At 37.2% G+C, this 22679-nt stretch overlaps 1 protein-coding gene across 6 annotated transcripts in view; it reads left to right on the plus strand.

The window, feature by feature from the left end:
• The window catches only part of LOC138706642 (serine/threonine-protein phosphatase 4 regulatory subunit 1-like), a 439770-nt gene that overhangs the window by 374979 nt on the left and 42112 nt on the right, over positions 1 to 22679 (plus strand). For all 6 annotated transcript variants that reach the window (XM_069836179.1, XM_069836180.1, XM_069836181.1 and 3 more), the window contains 2 exons: positions 12673 to 12815; positions 15289 to 15435. In XM_069836179.1, the coding sequence (XP_069692280.1) occupies positions 12673 to 12815; positions 15289 to 15435 (290 nt within the window). The remainder of the gene's footprint in view (positions 1 to 12672; positions 12816 to 15288; positions 15436 to 22679) is intronic.

Genomic DNA, 22679 nt, shown 5'->3' on the forward strand with positions numbered 1-22679 from the left:
TGCACAGCACACAACAAAGTAATGCATAGGTTATGTCACGATCTTCTTGCTGCAAAATATACGACGGCAAAATAGCTTTTAGATGGCAATAGAATGAATCTAGTGGGCTGTGATCGGAAACGTGAACGCCAAAATTGAAACTTGGCTGACTCTCCGTTCCCGATCCCGGGCTCCGGCAAGCTTTTCGTTAATTGTGAATGCTCACATTCAAATGTACACATTTTAACAATTTTACCGTTTTCTTTTCGTTCCTATTCTCGTTTCCGATTTATTGTGAACCAGCCTTAAGAGCAAATGCTGGGCCCTGAACTAATTTCGCAGTCATTATTAGGCCTACCTTATTTATTTATTTATTTATTTATTTATTTATTTACTCTGGTGGAGTTCAGGGGGAGGTACACAATTGACCTGCAAAAATATAGTGAAATTTGTTTTTATATATACATTTTTATTTTTTATTTTAGTAGGTTCTTTTACGACGCTTTATCAACATCTTAGGTTATTTAGCGTCTGAATGAGATGAAGGTGATAATGCCAGTGAAATGAGTCCGGGGGCCAGCACCGAAAGTTATCCAGCATTTGCTCATATTGGGTTGAGGGGAAAACCCCGGAAAAAACCTCAACCAGGTAACTTGTCCCGACCGGAAATCGAACCCGGCCCACCTGGTTTCGTGGCCAGACGCGCTAACATTTACTCCACAAGTGTGGACTATATATACTGTATATATCTCGGCTACTATGAAAGCTAAGTGAACAAAACTTTACATGGTTAATATATACATACATTACACTTTATAAAACACTTCAGAATATTAAAATAGCTAATAATTACCTGAAAAATAATATCAGATTTGCATTTTTACGGCCGTAAAGCATTTTTATAATATCTACAATTAAATATCTGCGTGATACTTTTACAGAAATATTCTAAAGACCTACGTCCTACATTAACAACATAGTCTAAGATCTTTAACCCATTCCTTCAGGAAATATTGTTTTCTTCATAACTTTTTTTTAGAAAAGTTAATATTGAAGGTAACGCCGTAGTTTTCCTGGGAAATACTAGACTATGGGAGAAAAATTGCATAATCATAACATTTTGTGGAACCTGTCAAAGGTTCAGGACTGTGGAGACGAAAGACGGATGATAGAAACAAAGTTCTCGGTATACGAGGCCGTTGATCCATAGCACAACTTCAAATCGCCGACGAAAATTTCTGGAGATATGTCACCACGTATTATATTGGATGAAGCGGTACGTTCTAATACAACCATAATCCTGAGTTTGAACTGTTGATAAGAGACCAAAATAACACTTCCAGAGTCGTAAAGATTTATTTCGGCCCGATTTCTCCTCTGCAGCATTTCCGTTGTTGACTTACAGTGTTAGTCTTCACACATAACAGCGTCTTCCACCGACTATTTGTGGATTTTATCGGTACACATTCCGAGCAGAGAACGTCTTAACTTGTGACGACACTTGACTGGTGCCGTTCTAATGTCTACATTTCTCGCTATGTATTCATTAAGGAAGTACAGTATTTTAATCTGTCGAAGTTCTCGTAGCGATAGTCCTTGAGCGCTCTTACTTTAGCATAAACACGATTAAGATAGAACTCACAGTAAACATTATGCGTCGGCTGTGAAAGGTCCTTAATTTCTTTATAGATTCTCTTGAGTAAGACGTCATCGAACTTCAGTAATACTCGTAAATATAACTCAGCTATATATCTTAGGGGCAGTTTTATAAACTATTAGGCCTATCCTCTAATTGAGACATTAATGAATCTTCTACATTTAACTGCGATTTTTATTGTATTACTTTTTATTTTATTGGGTTATTTTACGACGCTGTATCAACATCTCAGGTTATTTAGCGTCTGAATAAAATGAAGGTGATAATGCCAGGTGAAATGAGTCCGGGGTCCAGCACCGAAAGTTACCCAGCATTTGCTCATATTGGATTGAGGGAAAACCCCGGAAAAAACCTCAACCAGGTAACTTGCCCCGACCGGGATTCGAACCCGGGCCACCTGGTTTCGCGGCCAGACGCGCTGACCGTTACTCCACAGGTATGGACTATTGTATTACTAACTTAGGTTATTTCATCCTAATATTAAGTTAAATGTAACTTACCAATCATCCCAATAAAGTTAATCATATTAACTTATTGAAGTTTACAGAATATATTTCCGAAAGAAAAGAAGGGAAAAGGGGTGAGTGAAGTTTAGTTTTCACTGTATTATTAGACATACTTTTCTTAATTTTTAATTTCCAATTAATTTTTTCTGGGTTAAGTCAAATTACAAATATAAGCCTACTTATTTCCAGGTTTTTGATTACTCTGTTATCTTACAGTGGGTAAGAATACAAATTTTGTATATCCATTAAACAAAATTGGTGGGAAATGGCAAAATAAGTTTTTGAGAGTATCTCTAAAACGTAGCTTACATATTATGAAGTAAAGATGATTGAACGTTTGAACATCTTCCCTGTTGAGGAAGTATTAAAGGTTCCCATGTCTATAGCCCAGAGGGTGTTTTTTCTAGAAGACCATATATGTGTAATTCTAATGGCCAGTTTCTCCAAGTAATTTTTAATTTGGCTTAACAAATCTTAAATTAACAGCTGGTTTATTTTTAACGTTTTGTTAATATGTTTTCCATTTCTTCAACATAATTTCGTTTAAAATAACCAACACTTAACAACTTTAACTGTCGTTAATACTATTCTAACTACTCAACAGCAGTTGGTAATGATTTTGCGTATGTAAGGCAATTTCTTATTGGCTGAAATTATTTAAATTCTGTATTGTAGAGTAAGCCATGAAACGTGTATAAAATCATAACCTGTTACAGTAGGTCATGATCCATATAGTACAGAGTTGATAAATGAAAGTTGTATTGACTACTATTGAATAATAATTATTATAAGTAAGGTCATAGTTGTAATGCTAAATATAAATTTCTGTTTATAAAAATCTCAGCATTATGATCACCAGGTGACAATAATTACAGGAATATGTGTGTAGTAAACTGTACACAAAAACCCCGAGGAGAATTCCATATCATATAAAATTCTCTAATCACTCTCTCTGCTTCAGATCTATGTAGAAATTATATGTAATTTCGTTTTAAAGAAGCAATTGCCGCCGAAACATTGCATTATTTACTTACTGCGTATTTTGAAGCTTTACTGACATCGGCTATAGTTGAAAAGAGCAAGTAGCATAAAATCTAGAGATAATAGTAGCTGGTGAATTGGAGCAAGTGGCCTATTTCTGTTTGTACGATATTCAGATCCGACTTAAATTTCTTGCCACGTTGAGATCGCACATTTTCTAAATATTAAATGGGTAATAGCTCAGCATTGAAATAAGCATAAGTATGATAATCAGTTAACTTATAAAGATTATCTTCCGTATATTAATATTTCAAAATATATTTTAAATTATATATTATCAGTCTTACTCTAAATATTCCTTAAAGAGAAACATAACATATTATTTTCATAACTTTTGTCTGAACAACTGTGATGTTATCCGCCATATTTAACTGTTTGTTAAATGAGTTAACTGCCTGAAATCCTACATTTAAAGTTAACAATCTGTTAAGCCAAACTAGTGTTGAAGACATGAAAAAACTGTATTTAACAAACTGTTGGAGGTTTAACGGTCGTTAAGGCCCGATTGTATAAACCATTTAATCTTAGATCAGAGGTTAAATTGATCCTTGTTTCAGCTGAACTTGGAATTTTGTGTTGTATTAAGTCTAATCTGAGATTAATTTGTCTCAAACTAAAGTCAACTTTGACTGAAGAAATTTCTCCGATTAAGTTAGATGATCCAAGTTCAGTTATTTCTTTTCTGTTTGAAATATACGAGTGACAGATTTTGCAAATAAAATATCCATTATTATTATTAATATTGATAGATATGTTAGGTACATTTATCTATATTTCTTTCAATTTCTTGCCTTAATACACAAACATTCTTATATTTTATAAGGCTCTATCGTGTTCAGCAGTATCAAATAACATAACCTATAATTATATTATGTTTATAACAACCATTAATTATTAATGGATATGATAGGTACATTCATAAATATTCAATTAACTGTATTACTAAACGAAAATTATGGTTTTATAAAGCTTTATTATGTTTAGCAGTATCAAACACCATAACATAACAACTTGGAGAACAGTCAACCTTCTTCTTATTGTCCGCCATTATTTACATTGCAAAAAAAAAACAGTGTCTCCAACAGAGTGTAATACGGAAAGTCGCGAAAAAGTAGTTGTAAAGTCGCTAGATTTCTCATTATCAACAAAGAAAGATTAAATTTTGTCACTATTGGGTGCTAAAAAGGTCACTAAATCCCTATTTAAGCAATATAAAAGTTAAAAGAAATTGTTGTTGAAAAAGAGTTAAAATCGCTAGATTGGCAACACTGAACAAACCTGTATAACATGGTCCGCGCATCACGTATTTCACCTATTTATGCGATGTTGCCAAATCCTTTTCACGTGAACTTAGATTGCATTTGAACCAAGGTAATTTGATCGCAGAAAAGTTTTATACAATAGAAGAAGTGTCTGAACTCGGTTTACTTTTCGATCTTCGATCAAAGTTGATCTTTAGTCAGGGAGCTTTATACAATTGGGCCTAAGGCCTAATACTTGGAGAAACCGGCCTTAAGCCAAACTGCCCTCCAGTAAAGATATCTGCATAAAGTTTCTTCTGGTTAGTCATTGTTCCGGTTCTCGATGGAGAAGTTGTTTCTTGCGATGTGGTCGCCGACAGTGTTGACCATTTGACTGAGGAGTGAAGATGGAACGGGCCGGAGCGTGAAGCTGCAAGTTGCTCGGCGTTGTAGTACGCGCGGCCTGGCGCTGTTATTGATCGCTCAGCTGCTCGCCCTGCTCAATGAACTCCGTACGTTCACTACACTGCTGGAGTAATCCGGCCGCCCTCCCAGTGTACGCGGGCGGCGCAGCTCGGCTCAATGGCGAGTGGCGCACAAGCAACTCCAGGAGCCTCCGTGTCTCGGAAGTGCCGTGGGGTTCCAAATTTGGAGATACTGCAACACTTCTTTCCTCAAATGCCCTTTTTTTTTCTTTAATTACTGTATTCTCTTGCCTATACGACTCGTGGCCGTAGAGCTCATCTCTTTTTTCCATGGAATTTTATTTATCTATTTGTTTGAGAATAAGGTTCTTAGGAAAATATTTGGGGCTAAGAGGGATGAAGTTACAGGAGAATGGAGAATGTTATACAACGCAGAACTGCACGTATTGTATTCACACCTGACATAATTAGGAACATTAAATCCAGACTTTTGAGATGGGCAGGGCATGTAGCACGTATGGGCGAATCCAGAAATGCATATAGAGTATTAGTTGGGAGACCGGAGGGAAAAAAGACCTTTGGGGAGGCCGAGACATAGATGGGAGGATAATATTAAAATGAATTTGAGGAGGTGGGATATGGTAATAGAGACTGGATTAATCTTGCACAGGATAGGGACCGATGGCGGGCTTATGTGAGGGCGGCAATGAACCTCTGGGTTCCTGAAAAGCCATTTGTATTATTTAACGTGAAGCGTTTAAGCGGAAGCCTATACGTATAAAATTATTGTCCTTTTTTTATATAATATGTCACTTGAGGTACCATGGAAACAGAAGTGTTTTCCATGAGGTCCGTCTCGTTCTTTTTTTTATTTATTTATTTAATGTGCCTCGATTATTTTCACACAATAGTCGGTGTCTTGCCTCTGAATGAGGATTCTGGCTCAGGCCTGGGCGTTATTAACTCGATTGAGTCTTTTTCAGTCAACCCCTTAACTCTCCACTCCACCTTCCCCGGCAGAGACAGTTAAGGCTGGTTCACAATAAACCGGGGACGAGAACCAGAATGAAAACGAGAAGCAGAGGACGTGAATATGAAAATTTTTTATTCACAATAAACCGAGAACGTAGACGACTATGCATATCGATATACATGTCAATAACGATATATGAAGTCGATATTACGCATTCTGATGTTATTTGTGTATAATTGACCAATGGCGTTCTCTCATGAGTACAAGGCAGCCAACATAGACACAGATTAACCAACTTCGAAATTTCAACTGAAACATTTCATTAGGTACGGTACTATAAATATGCCCATGCATCTTTATTATCACAACCTATTTTAAGTCTACCATAACGTAAGATAAATAGAGAAGAAACATTTGTAATAGAACAAAAATGAACACAACAGTAGTTATTGAATTGAAGCATGAATATGTAGTGTGTAATACAACCAATACAGTAATAAAATATGATTCACTTGCGATCGGTGTTCAAAGATACAGCTATTGAAAACTACGTATTCTCCTTCATTTTCTCATCTTTATACGAGGCGCGCCGCTTATCGTAAACGTGAGGATTTTCCTCAACACTCAATATTAGAATCTCATCAAACAAAACTTGCTCCATGATGCACAGCACAGAACAAAATAATGCATAGGTTATGTAACGGTCTTCTTGCTACAAAATATACGACGACAAAATAGCTTTTAGATGGCAATAGAATGAATCTAGTGGGCTGTGATCGGAAACGTGAACGCTAAAGTTGAAACTTGGCCAACTCTCCGTTTCCGATCCCGGGCTCCGGCAAGCTCTTCGTTAATTGTGAATGCTCACATTTAAATGTACACATTTTAACAATTTTTTCGTTTTCGTTCCGATTCTCGTTTCCGGTTTAATGTGAACCAGCCTTTATGTTTCGGACCGATACGAGTACACAGGTGGGCAAGCGTTGCTGAGTGACGGATTGTAAAAGTCAGGCATCATAGTTGTCGGCTTTCGCTGGTTGCCTAAAATCCAGCACTGATGCACAATGCCTGACATGTTTGTTTCTAAACCTTCCCCTTTACTGTCAGGGGTGTTGTGGCTGAACTGGTATGATTTTAAAATAAATACAGACATTTTAGAAGACTTAGGAGTATAGCCAGTTCTCGACAAAATCCAAAATTATAAATCACGATGGATACAACATGTGAACAGAATGCCACGCAATAGATGGCCTAGATTACTTAAAAATTACACCCCATCAGACACAAGAAACAGGAAGACCATTGAAGAGACTCCTAGACATCTGATTTGAGATCAGAACAGGTCAACAGTGACCTTACTCTATAAAGCTACATGATGATCATCATCATGATCATCTGTTATCAGGCATTACATCTTACTTAACGATGTATGCAATGGAGGAGAAAAGGAACTGACCATCTTCTCCGATTATCTCATGACTTAGTTGCCTCATTAGTGATGCCTTATTGGTGTCGCTCGTGAGGTTCAAACCTGTCTTCGGACAGTTGGCTGAACAACAGTCTGTCCCTGGCGATCTGAAATAACCCTTTTTAATTGGTTATTTTACAATGTTCAACTGCTATGGTTATATAGCGTCTCTTTGAGATTGGGAGCGACCTGTGAAGCGGCAAGCTCCTATTGCCTGACCAAGGCTCAGGATCAGGATCCATCACCAGCTCATCTTATGCCAGAAACACTCCAACATCCTGTCTGGGAGTGGAATTCAACTCGGACTATTACAATAACAGTAACACCTTTCCCAAATAATGCCTTCATAGTCGATCGGGCCATATTTCGATAGAAACCGGTTAATTTTCTTAATTGAGACAACTGATCATGCCTGTGGTTTTTCCGCTGTATTCCTAAGATAAATGTCACGATGAGTAATGAAAAAATGGGCCACGTACCTCCTTCCCTCTCCCCACAAAGGTTTCGGTATTTTTCCAAATTAAAACCTTCGAAATATCCTTGGCTTTCGCATATTGCGTTCGTTGCTTGGACTAATTTATTAGTGTCACACAATGCAAGGACTTTAATATCTTCTCTTGCGAGGACTGCGGCGTCCTGACCTGTCACACTTCAAGCTCCCCCCTCATCTGGTAGCTATTACGCTTTTCTTTTGAAAACTCGAAAGTCCCTAAAGTGGAAAGGCAAAAATTGGAGTGAGACAAGTATCCAACAGGCCTGGAGCTCACATATTCAGTTTTTCTTAGCTCCAAACTCCTTGACAAGGGCTCGTTTTTGCGGGCCTTTTTTTTAATGTTCCTCATATCATTTCCCCTTTGACATTCCACACAATCGTGAAAACATTGGATATGTGGGTTATGCATACTCACATAAGTCCGCCATCGATCCCTATCCTGAGAAAGATTAATTCAGTCTCTATCATATCCCACCTCCCTCAAATCACTTTAATATTATCCTCCCAATTTACGTCTCGGCCTCCCTAAAGGTATTTTTACCTCCAGCCTCCCAACTAACGTATCTACATACATTTCTGGATTCACCCATACGTGCTACATGCCCTCCCCATCTCAGACGTCTGGATTTAATGTTCCTAATTGTCAGGTGAAGAATACTATACGTGCAGTTCTGCGTTATGCAGCTTTTTCTATTCTCCTGTAACTCCATCCCTCTTAGCCCCAAATATTTTCCTAAGCACTTTATTCTCAAACACCCTTAACCTCTGTTCCTCTCTCAAAGTGAGTTTCCAAATTTCACAACCATATAGAACAACCGGTTTTGTAAAAGAATGGCGAATACATGGCAAATTTTCAGTAATGTATTTTCCTGAATTACTATTCATAAGAGACATTAATTTACTAACCATAAAACATAACTATGGACTCGATTTCTGATTATATGCAGTAGACATTTTTATTGCCCCCAAACGTAAAGCTTTTGATTTAATTTATATTTATTCACATAAAATAACTTTGATGCATGTATCCATTAAAATTGTAATCATTGCAAATATGTATTACCTTAACGAAAATCGGTACTTAATGACGTGTACTTTATTTTTATACAGAGTGTTAACTAATATTTGAGGACCTGAAAACAAGCAAAAAAGTTGATATGAATATAAGCCAATTTTGCCCATCCTTTTTTTTTAACATATACTTTTTAGTTCATATATGTTTGCTTATTCCAACTTCATTTCTACATTTTCACATCTTTGTGTTCATAAGTCCGGCCATGGTTCTACAGATGGTGCTCAAAATGTCCACTTGAGTTCTAACACAGACTTCTAAGTGGCGCACCATAGACACACTCTCTCCCATATTCCAGGTATCTGTTGTATCTGTTGAAATACTTCATGGTGGCGAGCAATTTCCATGTTCTCAATAGGTCTTGAATACACAGTTACTTCTAAAATGTTCCCTTACGTAAAAAAATTCAAGGATTGAAGTCAGGGGAACGAGCAGGCCAGGATGTTGTCCCCCCCCCCCATGACCTGTCCGTTTATTAGGGAATCGCTTACTTAGAAGCGTTCTATCAGCAAGAGAGAAACGGAAAAATGACTCTTTGCTTCATCAGGAACCACATGTAATAAATTGAGTGCAGTTTGTGCCTTCTTTCACAAAACATTGAAATATTCCCGTTAAAAATTTGCACAATGTTCCAGACAGGAATTCGCTAATGAAAGAACTATGTAAATCCCATGAAATAAAAGTACCTGTACGTGTAGTTTAAAAAATCAAAACGAAGTTGAGTATACTGTTTACATGAACTTTTTTTTTATGTTCTATGTCAATTCCCCCTAAGGTTTCCCGCATATTAACACGCTGTATATAATAATAATTTCTCAGAGAGCGAACAACTCTTTCCGTCGATACTAATTTCAGCCGCATTCGTCAGTTTATTGTGTGTTATGCTAAAATTAAAGTCCTTAGGTTCTTTTTAGACCTACCATCAATTTATCAGGGAATGGCACATGAAATACCGTGTAATTGGTCGTAAGCCCTCCCGTGGTGACTCTAAGAAACGTGCAAACTGTACCTTGTCTACAGATGGCCTTTGTAGCTGATCTACTTAAATCTTACAATGTAAACCTTTGCATAAGTGAAACCAGAATCTTACTTTCGGGGTTTTAAGGCACTTTTTTTTAGTCCAGGAAACGAAATATAAACTGAGCAGTAATATAATTCGTGACACAGCGAAGGAACTGAATGTGTTTGCATAAAGCGTAAGAGATAGCGTTGGATGTCGGATTCGTGACATTCAGTTTTATGTTCCGTCATATTTCATGGAGAACTAAATGCTGTTTCTATAGCATATATACGTCTTAATTCTTTCATGGCTATATAATGGCGACTCTGAAAATTGCCTAGTTATTTTTGTTAATAAGGACAGAAGCCTTCAACGTTTCTTCATTGTTATAGAATAAGGCAAATGTAAAATTCAACAACTTGCCTGGTTAAAATGACCTAAACTAAATTTTAATGTCGTAAATATTATTGGCATTACAATAAAAACAACCAATGTCTGTTTAACTAATTAAATCCGAGTTTATTTATCAGAGAAAGAATGTATGTATGCACCTTGAAAATTAATTTATTCGACCGAGTCTCATTTATCAAGGTTTGATCAGTTCATATTCCTGTATTCTGTCATATGATAAAAAAAAGCCTAGTTTCCAAATTAGCAAAAGAGGTATCACACTACGATGCATCTGTCTGTCCCGTCAACATCTAGGCATGCCATACCGCCGTTTATTTAACCTGGTTTCACCCCATTCAAATCCACAGCCGAGACTAAACAAGACCCGATAAGAGTTCTACTTATTTCTCTAAAGAGGATTTATGCGCCTAGACGTTTAATTGGCCATACCTCTTTAACGGTTCGACTGATATTCATGAATTGAGATTTATCAGTTCTTCTAGCATTTATCAAAATATAAGCAAAAAAAAAAAAAAAAGGTGTAGTGAAACGTTTTAAAATGAACAAAACAAGTATCACTGCAGTCCATCTACCTGCCCTGTCAACATCCTCGCACGCCATATCACTTTATTTAACCTGGGCCCACCCCTTCCAAAATGCTCAGGCGAGATAGAGAACCGCAACGGGCCTTAATATTTCTGCAGACATGTCACCCTGCCGTGGGACAGAGGTTGCCTTTTTGCAGACAGCAACTCAACACTGACTTAACTTGCCTGCTTGGAATTCCCTAAACTAACCGAAATATCAGCATTACCAAAATATAAGATATTGTTTTGCGCTTTTCAGAAAACTGTGTGATCGAGCTTCATGTACCTCTTGGGTTCTGACTTCGCTGTCAGTCATATTACATGTCCGAATTTCTGCATAGTCTCATGTTGGATTGTCATTATTTCACTCTCCCACACGATTTGATTACTTTCATTCGCTTACTTGTGTGCAGAGCTGGGCAGTATTTGAAATACATTTGTATTTTGTAATTTGTAAGGATTTTCGAAAGTATTTTGTATTTATATACATAAAATTGATGTATTTTATATTTCGAATATTTAAAATACTTTTTTTCTTCTTGCCCTTCAAGTTTTGGATTTGACGAATGAACTTTTGTGTTATTTGCCTATCCACTTCAGATCTGCTAGTTTTCTTGCCGTAACTGATTCTCTTAATGCCATAAAGAAATCTCCAACAACATCAAGGAGTCCACACCTGTGGAGTAACGGTCAGCGCGTCTGGCTGCGAAACCAGGTGGCCCGGGTTCGAACCCCGGTCGTTGCAAGTTACCTGGTTGAGGTTTTTCCGGGGTTTTCCCTCAACCCAATAGGAGCAAATGCTGGGTAACTTTCGGTGCTGGACCCCGGACTCATTTCACCGACATTATCACCTTCATATCATTCAGACGCTAAACAACCTAGATGTTGATACAGCGTCGTAAAATAACCCAATAAAAAAACATCAAGGATCCATCACCCAACACTTGCTAAATGGTCAGCATTATGGAATGCGTCTAGGAGACCCAAATCCTCAGAAATTTTATCAGATGTCTTGAAATATTCATCAAAGTTTCCTTGCCGAACTCGATGGAATTCTCTTCATGACTCAGTCTCTCAAATATTGCAATTCAAACATGATATAAACAGGTGTAACAGAGAACTGCTCAGCTGGTTTCACACACATATTCTGTGTCCTCCTCTTATCATTTGGTGAGGCAGTGTCAGAGAGCCATCTCATCTTCAATGGCAAAGGGACAATCCTGTACACTCTAGAGAATTACCCAACAATGAAACAAACTTTTATAAATATAATACAAGTTTGTGTACTTCTGTACCTGTAGAGAGATTGTTCTGTTTTGCAGGATTTATTCATTCACAAGCAAGGGGATCCTTATCTGATAAACTCCTTGAGAAACTGTTTCTTTTTTTAAGGGAGCAGTAATTATTCATATGTAGCATAATTTCATTGCTGACTGGGAAAAGGAAGAAGTTCAGTTACAATGTTTATATAAAATTTCGAGGTAAAAATACTTTTAATGTTAATATAATATTTTAGATTTTCAGTAATAGGCTCTTCTTATTTCTTTAGGCCTATATATTGTATAGAGTATTTGAAATACAAATGTATTTTGGTTAATTTTTTAAAAGTATTTTTATTTGGATTTCAAATACAGTTTTTTGAAGTATTTTGTATTTGTATTTCAAATACTTGGATGTCAGTATTTTGCCCAGCCCTGCATGTGTGAGTTGTTTTTATGAAGGTCTGTTCTTTCACTTTTCAGCAGCATTGAGTGAAATTCACGGAGAAGACATAATTCATATAAATACATAATTAGGGCCAGGGGATGAGAACGTAACAGTATGAAATATTGTGTTGCAGATGCGCCGGTGCGGGTTGAAATCGTGGAGCAGGTGCCACACATCGCCATCTTCTGCCAGGAGGACAGCAGACGGCTCTACCACATCGTAGTCGACTACCTCTTGCCCCTTGTCGTCAAGTATCTGGCAGACAACGACAATCAGGTGAGCCAGACCAACATTCTGATGTCCGGACTATTCCACAGATAACAAATCTTCTACTGTACTGTAAATCCAGGCTCTAAATATAGTGATGACTAAGAGAAAGACAGAAAATAGGAAAGACTGGATAATGCTGGGGTTGCAGTGTAAGACCTACTCTTAGCCAGAACACTACGAATGAATAAGTGATGACTGTATTAACATTTATCGTACGTAGGTGTAAGATTAGTGCGCAATTTCACAATAGACGAAGGCTTGACCAAGACAAGACAGTGTTAAGGTCCGAAGAGTTTTTGAATCTTCAAATGGTAGTATATTGTATGTAGCATTTCAAGTCTTCCTGTCCTTGGAAATGTTGACGAAATGGATAATAATATTAATAATGCTGGAGTTAAATGTATTGAATTATTAATTCAAAGGACCCAGTTCCCCCCCCCCCCCCAGAGCCTTCTTCAGTAACAAGCCGGAGCCATAGTCGGCAACACTGTAATTAACTGTCAGCCGGAGGCCTATTTTCCAGAACACGTGTTTGTGCTAATGCCGATTTTCAATGTAAGTTAAAGTTACAATATAAGTGTGTGTCGAGGAAATTATGTTCGCGGTCGTACCAAACGTTAATTGTTGATGTATTATAAACTAAGTGCGTGTTGGCGATAAAAGTTTATAACAAATCATTTAGGATAACAATATTGTTATGGTGATTGGCCAGGTTCGAACTAAAACTGGCTTCCTCGGCATCTGAAATATTTTTAGAAAAGCACGACAGATAATCACATGAAATTAAAATGTATATGATATCCTAGACCTTTCACGTCAGAGGTGAAACAACATAAAGCGGCAAAACATTGTAAATTTTCTAGCCACATAATGGTTAATTGATTGGAATAGGGTATTGCAAACGTACGTCGTTATCTTATTTATTTTTGGTACAAGTAACATTTCTTTAAGTATTTTTTTGCCTTGTATCATCAATAAAAAACACGTATGCTTTTAATTTTTTTTTTTTAGTTATAAGTGGTTGTATGCAAGTGCTTATGCGGTATTCTGAAACTCAAATAAAATACCATTTCGGATTCCGTAATAAATTACGTACATCAATACACTGAATCTTGATCATATGCACTTAGTTTTGTATCAATTAATGTCGAAAATGTACATGTGACAACGAAATCAAAGCACTAAAACCTCAAACGTCATGCCTTTATTTCGCCTCCGCCCGCCTCCACTCAGCGTTGCCAAACCTATCCATGCCTCGGCTTGTAACTGAAGAAGGCTCTGTCCCCCCCCCCCCCCATTAAATGGTAATGCAATTTATTATCAACAGTAATCTTACTAGAGGTTTTGATTTATCGAGAGAAAATCAAAACTCGAGTGGGATTTAATTGACTATTACACGATTAGAAGAAAGTATGTAAAGATTATAAGTAACAAAGTACTCCAGTACAATAAAATATTAATTGACTTACGAAAATAAACCTGTCTTCAAATGTATTATTGCACCATTACGCTAGATGGCAGTTGTGCCAACTATGGAATCTTCATTGAACTCTGTAGCCGGTTACTAGTCAAGAAGGCTTTGTTGATTTAGTTTCGTTTTTTGTTAAAACATTTGCATTCCACTTCAATCATCCGGATCCCAGTAATCAACCCTTGACAGATGATTTTCAATAAATCTCAGTATTAAACAATCTCTGAAGCTATAACATAACCTAACTAATATACTGTACACAAGTGTTAGAAAAGTTTTAATTAACGACGATGACATACAAAATAAACATGAATAATTTTAAAAGGAATAATTATTGAATGTACAATTTTCAAATTTGAATGTGGTTGGTGGTTCAATTGATGTTATATTGGACGTGTGCGTAATAGAAGTGGAACTCGTTGATTTAGGCCTACATGGTGTATTCAACTTATTCAGGATTTCCGAATGAATAATTTTAAAAGGAATAATTATTGAATGTACAATTTTCAAATTTGAATGTGGTTGGTGGTTCAATTGATGTTATATTGGACGTGTGCGTAATAGAAGTGGAACTCGTTAATTTAGGCCTACATGGTGTATTCAACCTATTCAGGATTTCCGAATGGTGCTCTTCATTTATTTGTAAATAGGATTTCAGAAGAAGCATAGGTATGATCAGTGATTTTTATTCATTCTTGTTCTTGAATGCCAATACGAGTCATATTTGAAACTGCTGTGCATCGACTGGAGTGGTTTGTAATTTTATATATATATTTTTTGACGTCCAGACCAGCGCAGTTTCAAATGTTAGCAAACAAAGAAACAAATGCTAGGGACGCGATAAAATTGTGCGATAAGCAGCCATGATTGGTTGAAACACGTCCTTTCGTACCGTTTTATTGGTCAAAAGTAGTATGACGTAGTAAGAATGTAATAGTCTTAGTAAATTTGGAGTATTTTCATAACTGCATGTTTAATTGTGTGTGGCATGTTGCCATGGTGTTGCAGGTTCGCAAGACTGCACAGGCTGCCTTGCTGGTGCTCATGGAGCAGGGCCTAGTGGAGCAGAGCGCCGTGGAACTGACGGTGTGCCCCGTGATCCTCATGTTGACGGAGATGGACAGCCTCGTCGAGTTTCACACTGGGGCCGTTGCGGTAAGAAGTCGAACTATTTCTCAATCATTCGCGGCCATGCCCTAGGAGAGTATATTTCCTTGCCACCCTGTTCGTCTTCTTACGTCATAGTGACGTTCCCTCCCTCCCGCCTTTCATTCTCTCCCCACTCGTGCGTTTTCATTGGCCCGCCTTGCCTACCCTGACAGCAAAGCCGAACCCTTACTCTCTGTCTTGTCATTTCCTGGGTTTGGATAGCTCTCGCAATTCCTCTGTCCTCCATGACTGATTCCATTATGAATCTCCATCAGCATCAATGCTTGGTAGTAATCGCTTCAAGTTTCTGTCGTAAACAATTCTTGGAAAGTGCTGTGTGAACACAAAGGACCAAGATCAGCCATTAGCTGTTCTTTCAATGTTTTGGTTTAATTTAACTTAATTACCTCACGGATCATTTCATTGGTTTAACCCTGCGTTACTCATGTTATAAATATTCTCACCATTGCTCAGGTGGGGTTTCACAAACCCCATTTTAAATAACTAATATATTTTTCCGCAAGTTTCAGAAATCAGATAAACGCAATTAAATATACTATTCTTAGTTCACTTAAACATTTTCTTAAGTGAACTCTTCTGGATGTGATTGAAAAGTATACAGCTGCACAGAGTACACACTAGCTCCATCTCTTAGATTTTCGTTGAAATATACGCACCGGGGTTTACCACACCCCACCTGAGTAACGCAGGGTTAATCTTTGTTTAGCTGTATACGAATCACAGTTCTCTAGTTAAATGGATTTACTGTTTACAGTTATTTTTCTAGAATTTAAATGTGTTCATTATTGGGTGAAACGAGCGTTGAGGTACTTCCGCCGATTTTGGAATAGACACTGACGCACTTGAATTGCCAACATAGAAGACAAAAAATCACACTCAATCGCTTTCACCTTCACCTTGACGGGATAATAAAAGCCTAGACTAACCTAACCTAACCTAACCGCGTCGGTGTCTATTCCAAAATCGGCGGAAGTCCCTCAATGCTCGTTTAACCCATTATTGTATTTAATAATTATTCCATTTGCTCGTATTTGATTTTATTGATGAAGTCGATTAGGATGATAATGCTTTTGGTGATTATGACTATTCCATAGCATATTTAGCACCTATTGAGTGCTAAAAATGAATGAGCGTTAGGTTCAAATTAATTGAATTTCTGCATTGGGCCTATTTATTATTCTCCATTCCTCGTCACATGGTCCTTTATCGCTTCTAAAGAAATTTCGTAAAATCTTCCTTTCATATATTCTTACAATTGGTAGTTTTAATGCATCTAAGTATTTGGTTAGGGTCCGTGTTTTGCATGAATATATTAAAATGGGTGTATGAGGGGTTTGTAAGTGCATGTCATAGATTTCCAGGACATGCACATGGAATATATAAATTATTTTCGTTGCATAGTGAGTAATACAATTATTTTGAACTCTCTGCAGCAATTTTGTATCTTGTTTGGTCTGAAAACTGATGTGATGCCTGAAAGATGTTTTGATAAGAATTTTATTTACATTAGAATAGGCGTAAATAAATAGCTCTTATTTTCTCATTATACAAAACATGGAAGAAATAAATAATACTAAGTAAGTTTTGTTGCAACATCTGTGGTTGCATTTTCTTTTCTGAAGATGCATTTTATTGTCTGGATTCTTTACTTGGTTCATACTTGTGGTGATCAACTCGTGCTCTTTGTGCAAGAACACTCCTTGCTGCACACTAGCAGTATGCAAGAGCAGATTGTCCCAGTGCTTGCAATGCCAATGTTGCTCTTTTTTTACTCATGAGTGCACTCAGTGCTTCGTAAGAGCAGCTGAGTTGGCCACCACTGCTCCACACAATAACATTATCTGTCCTCATTCATTCATAGTGTTCTCCCCAAGGACAGGTATTTCACTGCAAACCCGGCATTCTCCAGTCTTTACTATTTTCTGCCCTCTTTTATCCATGTATCTTAATGTCGTCTATCATCATATCTTCTTCTGCCCGAACTTTTCTCCTGTTCACCATTTCTTCCAGTGCATCCTTCAGTAGGCAGTTCTTCACAGCCAGTGACCCAACCAATTCCTTTTTCTTTAGCATCATTATTTCTTCATCCATTCTTTCCAACACAGCTTCATTTCTTGTTTTGTCTGTCCACTTCACATGTTCCATTCTTCTCCATATTCACATTTCAAATGCTTCTAATCGCTGCACTTCACTAGTCTCTTCCTTGGGTCTTTTTCCAGAGGTCTGCAGAAGATGCTCCTTTTTCTGTTAAAAAGCTTCCTTGGTCATTGTTATCCTCCTTTTGACTTCCTGGCAGAAGCTTATGTTACTGCTTAGTACATCCCAAGTATTTGAAGCTGTCCACTTGCTCTACAGCCTCATTTAGAATTCTCTAGTTTACCTTCTTTATTTTTCTTGCGACAACCATGGTCTTCAGCTTATTTGCATTTATCTTCATCCCATATTGCTCACAGCTGTCATTTAGCTCCAGTAGTATAAAAGTAAAAAACTATGTTTTATTTAACGACGTTCACAACTGCCAAGTTTATACCAATGTAGCTGGTATGCTGGAATTTTGTCCCATAGGAGTTCTTTTACATGCTGTAAATCTGCTGGCATGCCGTGTCGCATTTAAGTACATTTAAATGCCATTGACCTCGGCCAGAATCGAACCTGCAACCTCGGGCACAGAGGTCCAGCACTCTATCAACTGCGCCACCCAGGACAACTCCAGTAGTATATCCCTTAGTATCATCTCCTCTTCTGCTAACAATGCTGTATCATCAGCAAAATCTAGTTTTGAAATCGGTTATAAAGATTGACACACAATATCTTAGTTTTGATTTGTTATCGTTATTTGACAGCTGCCCAAGCCGTATATATCATATTCGGATACAATGCCTTGAGAATACCAGCTCTTTCCACCATATAATATTGCAAGTAACTGTCCCTCACATCCACTCTCTGGCCACAAAATGCTTTAAAACAGTCCAGGAAACATATGAAGCAACATTCACTGCAAGAATTACAAAAATATGTACAAAGAATATACGGTACTCTTAGATCGAAATATACATGCACATGCATTAAGTTTCGATTAAACATGAAATGTGTAATTACGTTAATTACCAAGTTTTATTAAGGTATGATGCCTCAATACAGATACGCATTTGTGTATAATTTATTATTATTTGCATTTATGACTGTTGAATAGTTCATGATAGTCTGCAAACATTTTAAAAAATCGCTTAAATTGTTGAGAAATTCGATGACTGAAACCTGATGTTCACTTGTAAAGAAAATGGTCATGTACAAAATCTTTTCTCTTATTCCATTGCTTTTTCTGTTTGTCTTGAAACATTATTTCTACTTTAGTGGAAACTAATTTCATTGTTTGTCTTGAAACACTATTTCTACTTTCGTGGAAACTAATTTTATTGTTAGCCGAAATTTGAAAGTAGGGACCCCTCCTCTTTCAGATGCCAATTTAATGCAAGCAAGATAGAATCTGAAGCAGAAATCTAATGTTTCTGTTGAAAGATACAGAGTTGCACCCAGCAGCAGTGGGGTGTGGTCAGGTCTGGATGAAAGACATGGGTAGTGAGATGTTAGTTTGGATCTTGCATCTCACTACCTTGTCTTTCATGCAGCCCTGGCTTTGGTCATCGATGTGTACAAAGAAGGTAATGTAACATATGGACAAGATTCTCGCATCAAAGCTGGTTTGTCATAGCGTTCGTAAATTTCACTATCACAGCCAGCTTTGATGAGCAGAAAGTTGCTCCCCTGTCATCTGATGAAGATCTTCACTGAAGAATTCAGCATGTGAGTGCAGGACCATTCCAAGTGTCCAGTCATCAATTTGGTTGTGAAATGTTGTGAACTGATACTCATATCACAGCCACTTTGATGAGCTGGAAGCTTGGAGCTATCTTCATTACCACGGATGAAAGGTAAATTAATTTTGTACTCGGCACACAGTTTCAGGTTACATCTTCAAATTGCCATATTCAATCTTGACTTTGGTTCTCCGTGTGTTTTCCTCTGGGCCTAAGTATTGTAGGTTCACGCCTAGTTTGGAGCAGTAATTAATATTAGCATGAAGTTCCGGGGGTGGGGAGGGGAGTGAATTAGAGGAGTTCCTATGTAATAGATTTAAGATAAGCAAACCCCCCCCCCCCCCATGTCATCCAAGTAAAGTTACTGGTAAGATTGTTTTTACTCACCAAATTCCTGTGTTATCTGGTCAGCTGTATTTGTAGGATATTTTGTGTAGACTGTAGCACATTGGCTTCCTGTACTCACCAATATGCAGTTACTTGGAGCCTCCACAAAGGTATGGTGTTGTACATTACAAATTACTAATGAAAGATGTTCTAAAGTATGGAGTTGTATCTTCCTGTTCCACGAAAGAATTAAAGTGTGTTGTACATTACCACTGAATCACTACTAGTGACATCATATTAATAAACACACTATGTCATAACATGAAGCAGCTGGTTATCTTCGTATTTCATTCATCAAATTAGGTTATGTTTGTCTCTTTAATCATAATTTATTTTAAGGTAGATTATACAGCAAATATCGTAGATTCCATGAATTTCATAACCCTGAATTGTTATTTATTTTAGTTTACTTCTTTCATAATAAAAATTTTACTTACTATTATCATGTTCTTCCACGATCCCCACATAATGCTCCTTGGTAGTTTCTCATATAGGCAACAGATGCCACTAATAACGAGCTTCACCCCCCCACTGAAACACTGAAAAATTGTTGAAATGGTGTTAAAGGAGATGAAATTGTTTCTTTCGAAGGAAATAGAAGCAAGAAGAGATATTTTATAGCACACATATTTATCAAAATATGTCTTAATATTATGAAATATATTTAAATCGCACTAGTACATGTGTTGTTATTCTTCTTTTATTGGTAGGCAATGCTTGGCAATTCACTAGTAAGTTACAAATACAATACTAGTACTTTTGTGGAACACGCCTGAAACTTCATTGGTAATTTGTAAGTATGGAGTGGTAAGTACTACTGTAGAAAAGTCATTTGTGGAACAGAAACTCTAGTATTTTTACTACTTACTAGTGAATTTATTTGTAATGTACAACACCTTATCTTTGTGGAATAGGCCTCAGTTTGGTTCACGTGGCCTCTGCTACTATTATTTATTTGTATCATTTGAGTTATACAAGCTGATCCTATGACTCCTTTACAAACTTAGAGGTGATAGAGGAGGTCTTTATGAACAACTGTCATGTAGGAACCCATGTCCAGAAACTTTTTGTTTTGTAATTACATACGATGTGTGTGCTAACTGACCTAAGTAATATTGGAGGGCCATGATAAAATAAATCATTTTGTTTTCTTCAATGTGTGCCTTGATGTTGCTCTAGTGATGTTTCTAAACATTACGAAATTCATGTGAATAGGTACAGAACCTTGTTTACAGTTTAAAATAGCCATCTGATATTGAACTCAAATCTCACCTCGATTTATATGTAGCTATCCTTCTTGTATGGCTTTAGGCTTATTTTGGTTAAGCATTACGCACAGACGATAATTTTGGTTTCTTCCGTTTCTTGTTACCATGGGAAAATTCACATTAAGAGAACTTGCTGATATGCATTTCATTCGTGGAAATGCAAATGGAAAGCTGCAAGACTTCCTCAGTCAAAATATCATTTACGATGCAAACTAGTTCATATCATCTTTAAGAGAATTCACCATCATTTGCAGGGTTGGAGAGTCTGTAACAAACTTCAGAAAGATGGCTTTGAGTATGTTCCAGGCTCATTAATATCAGCAATATAAAATTATTTTAGCACATGGCTCTTATTTCTTTATGTGGCAGCTGTGAAACATGATAATGGGACTTGGTTTGAGACTTGGTCTATATTGGGATTATGGACCTCAGAGAGAAACAGAGTTATTCAGTTGCAGTATTCGGCAGCATTGTTGATCACTGTAAGCAGTAAGACTGATTAATATAGTTAATAAGCACGAATATCAGAATTTTATTAAAATTTAGTTTCCAAAAATTTCGTATTCCATTTCTGTAAGCACAGAGTTCAGTAGGGAATGTTCTGCGTTGGCTTTGAAGGTGATGAAAGATATATAATCCAACTCTGAAATGGTGGCATCCACTCAGAAACCTATTTAGGGATTATGCTACTTTTTGGGATAGAATAGGTTAGTATGAAGGTGGCTGTTATGCTGTCAGGTTGAAGATGGTTGTGGTTCCGTCAGGTTGCCTCTCATGCTGTGTTATGTTACTACCCAACATCAGTTACGTAGGTATCTAATATTATATAATATTATTATGATTTTTGCCTCTGGTTGAGGTTCTGGCTGATTTGTACATCTATTATCAGGCAGTACATCTCACTTGACGATATGTGTCAGAGGAAGAACTGCATCTGAAATCTGATAAGTGTAATATGTAGCTAGTCAGCGATGTATGCAAAGGAGGGGGGGGGGGGGAAGGAACTGGCCACTCTACCCCATTATCTCCTGGCCTAGTTACCTTATAAGTTATGTCTTGTTAGGTATCACTTGTGAGATTCAAACCTGTCTTCAGACATTTGACTGAACAGCAATAATATGATAAAATAATTCTCTATTGTTCACTGTTTAATTTAATTTAGGCTACATGCGTGAACTAAGTAAATCCTACAATTCGAAACTATAGGTTAGTTTTAGAGAATTATGTTTTCTGTCACAACTTTACAAAACTCCTACCTCACCCAACTTTCTGTCTATCTTCTGTTAGGAAAAGAGGACTACCCCTACCATCCCTTCCTGCTGCTTTATTTGTTTTACGCAGGTGAGGACCTAAAGTTCTATGTGATATTACGTCAAACATTTAACCTGTCTATATATAGATCAATAATAATTAATCTCTTTACTCTTCAAGATTGTCTGATGTCTGTAATATTGCTGATGGCAGTGTCTGTATGTAACTTTCCTTGCCAGTTGTTGATGTGGATGTGCTTTTATGTTGTATTTCAGTTCACAATGAATTCCTGTGGCCCGCCAGTCAAAATGGTTGTGATGTGTGGATTTATGTCATATCACAGCCATTTTTGACGAGTTGGGCTGTGGGACCAGACCTTCCTGTGCTTGCATCACCTGAGAAATCGTCTGTGCTTGTGCTGTGTCGCTCACGAAGTTGTTGTGATATGTCACATACGAGCATCATATCACAGCCAGCTTTGATGAGCGACACACGAAGCAGACCT

The sequence above is a fragment of the Periplaneta americana genome, chromosome 9 (assembly GCF_040183065.1).
Source record: "Periplaneta americana isolate PAMFEO1 chromosome 9, P.americana_PAMFEO1_priV1, whole genome shotgun sequence".
Taxonomy (NCBI): Eukaryota; Metazoa; Arthropoda; class Insecta; order Blattodea; family Blattidae; genus Periplaneta; species Periplaneta americana.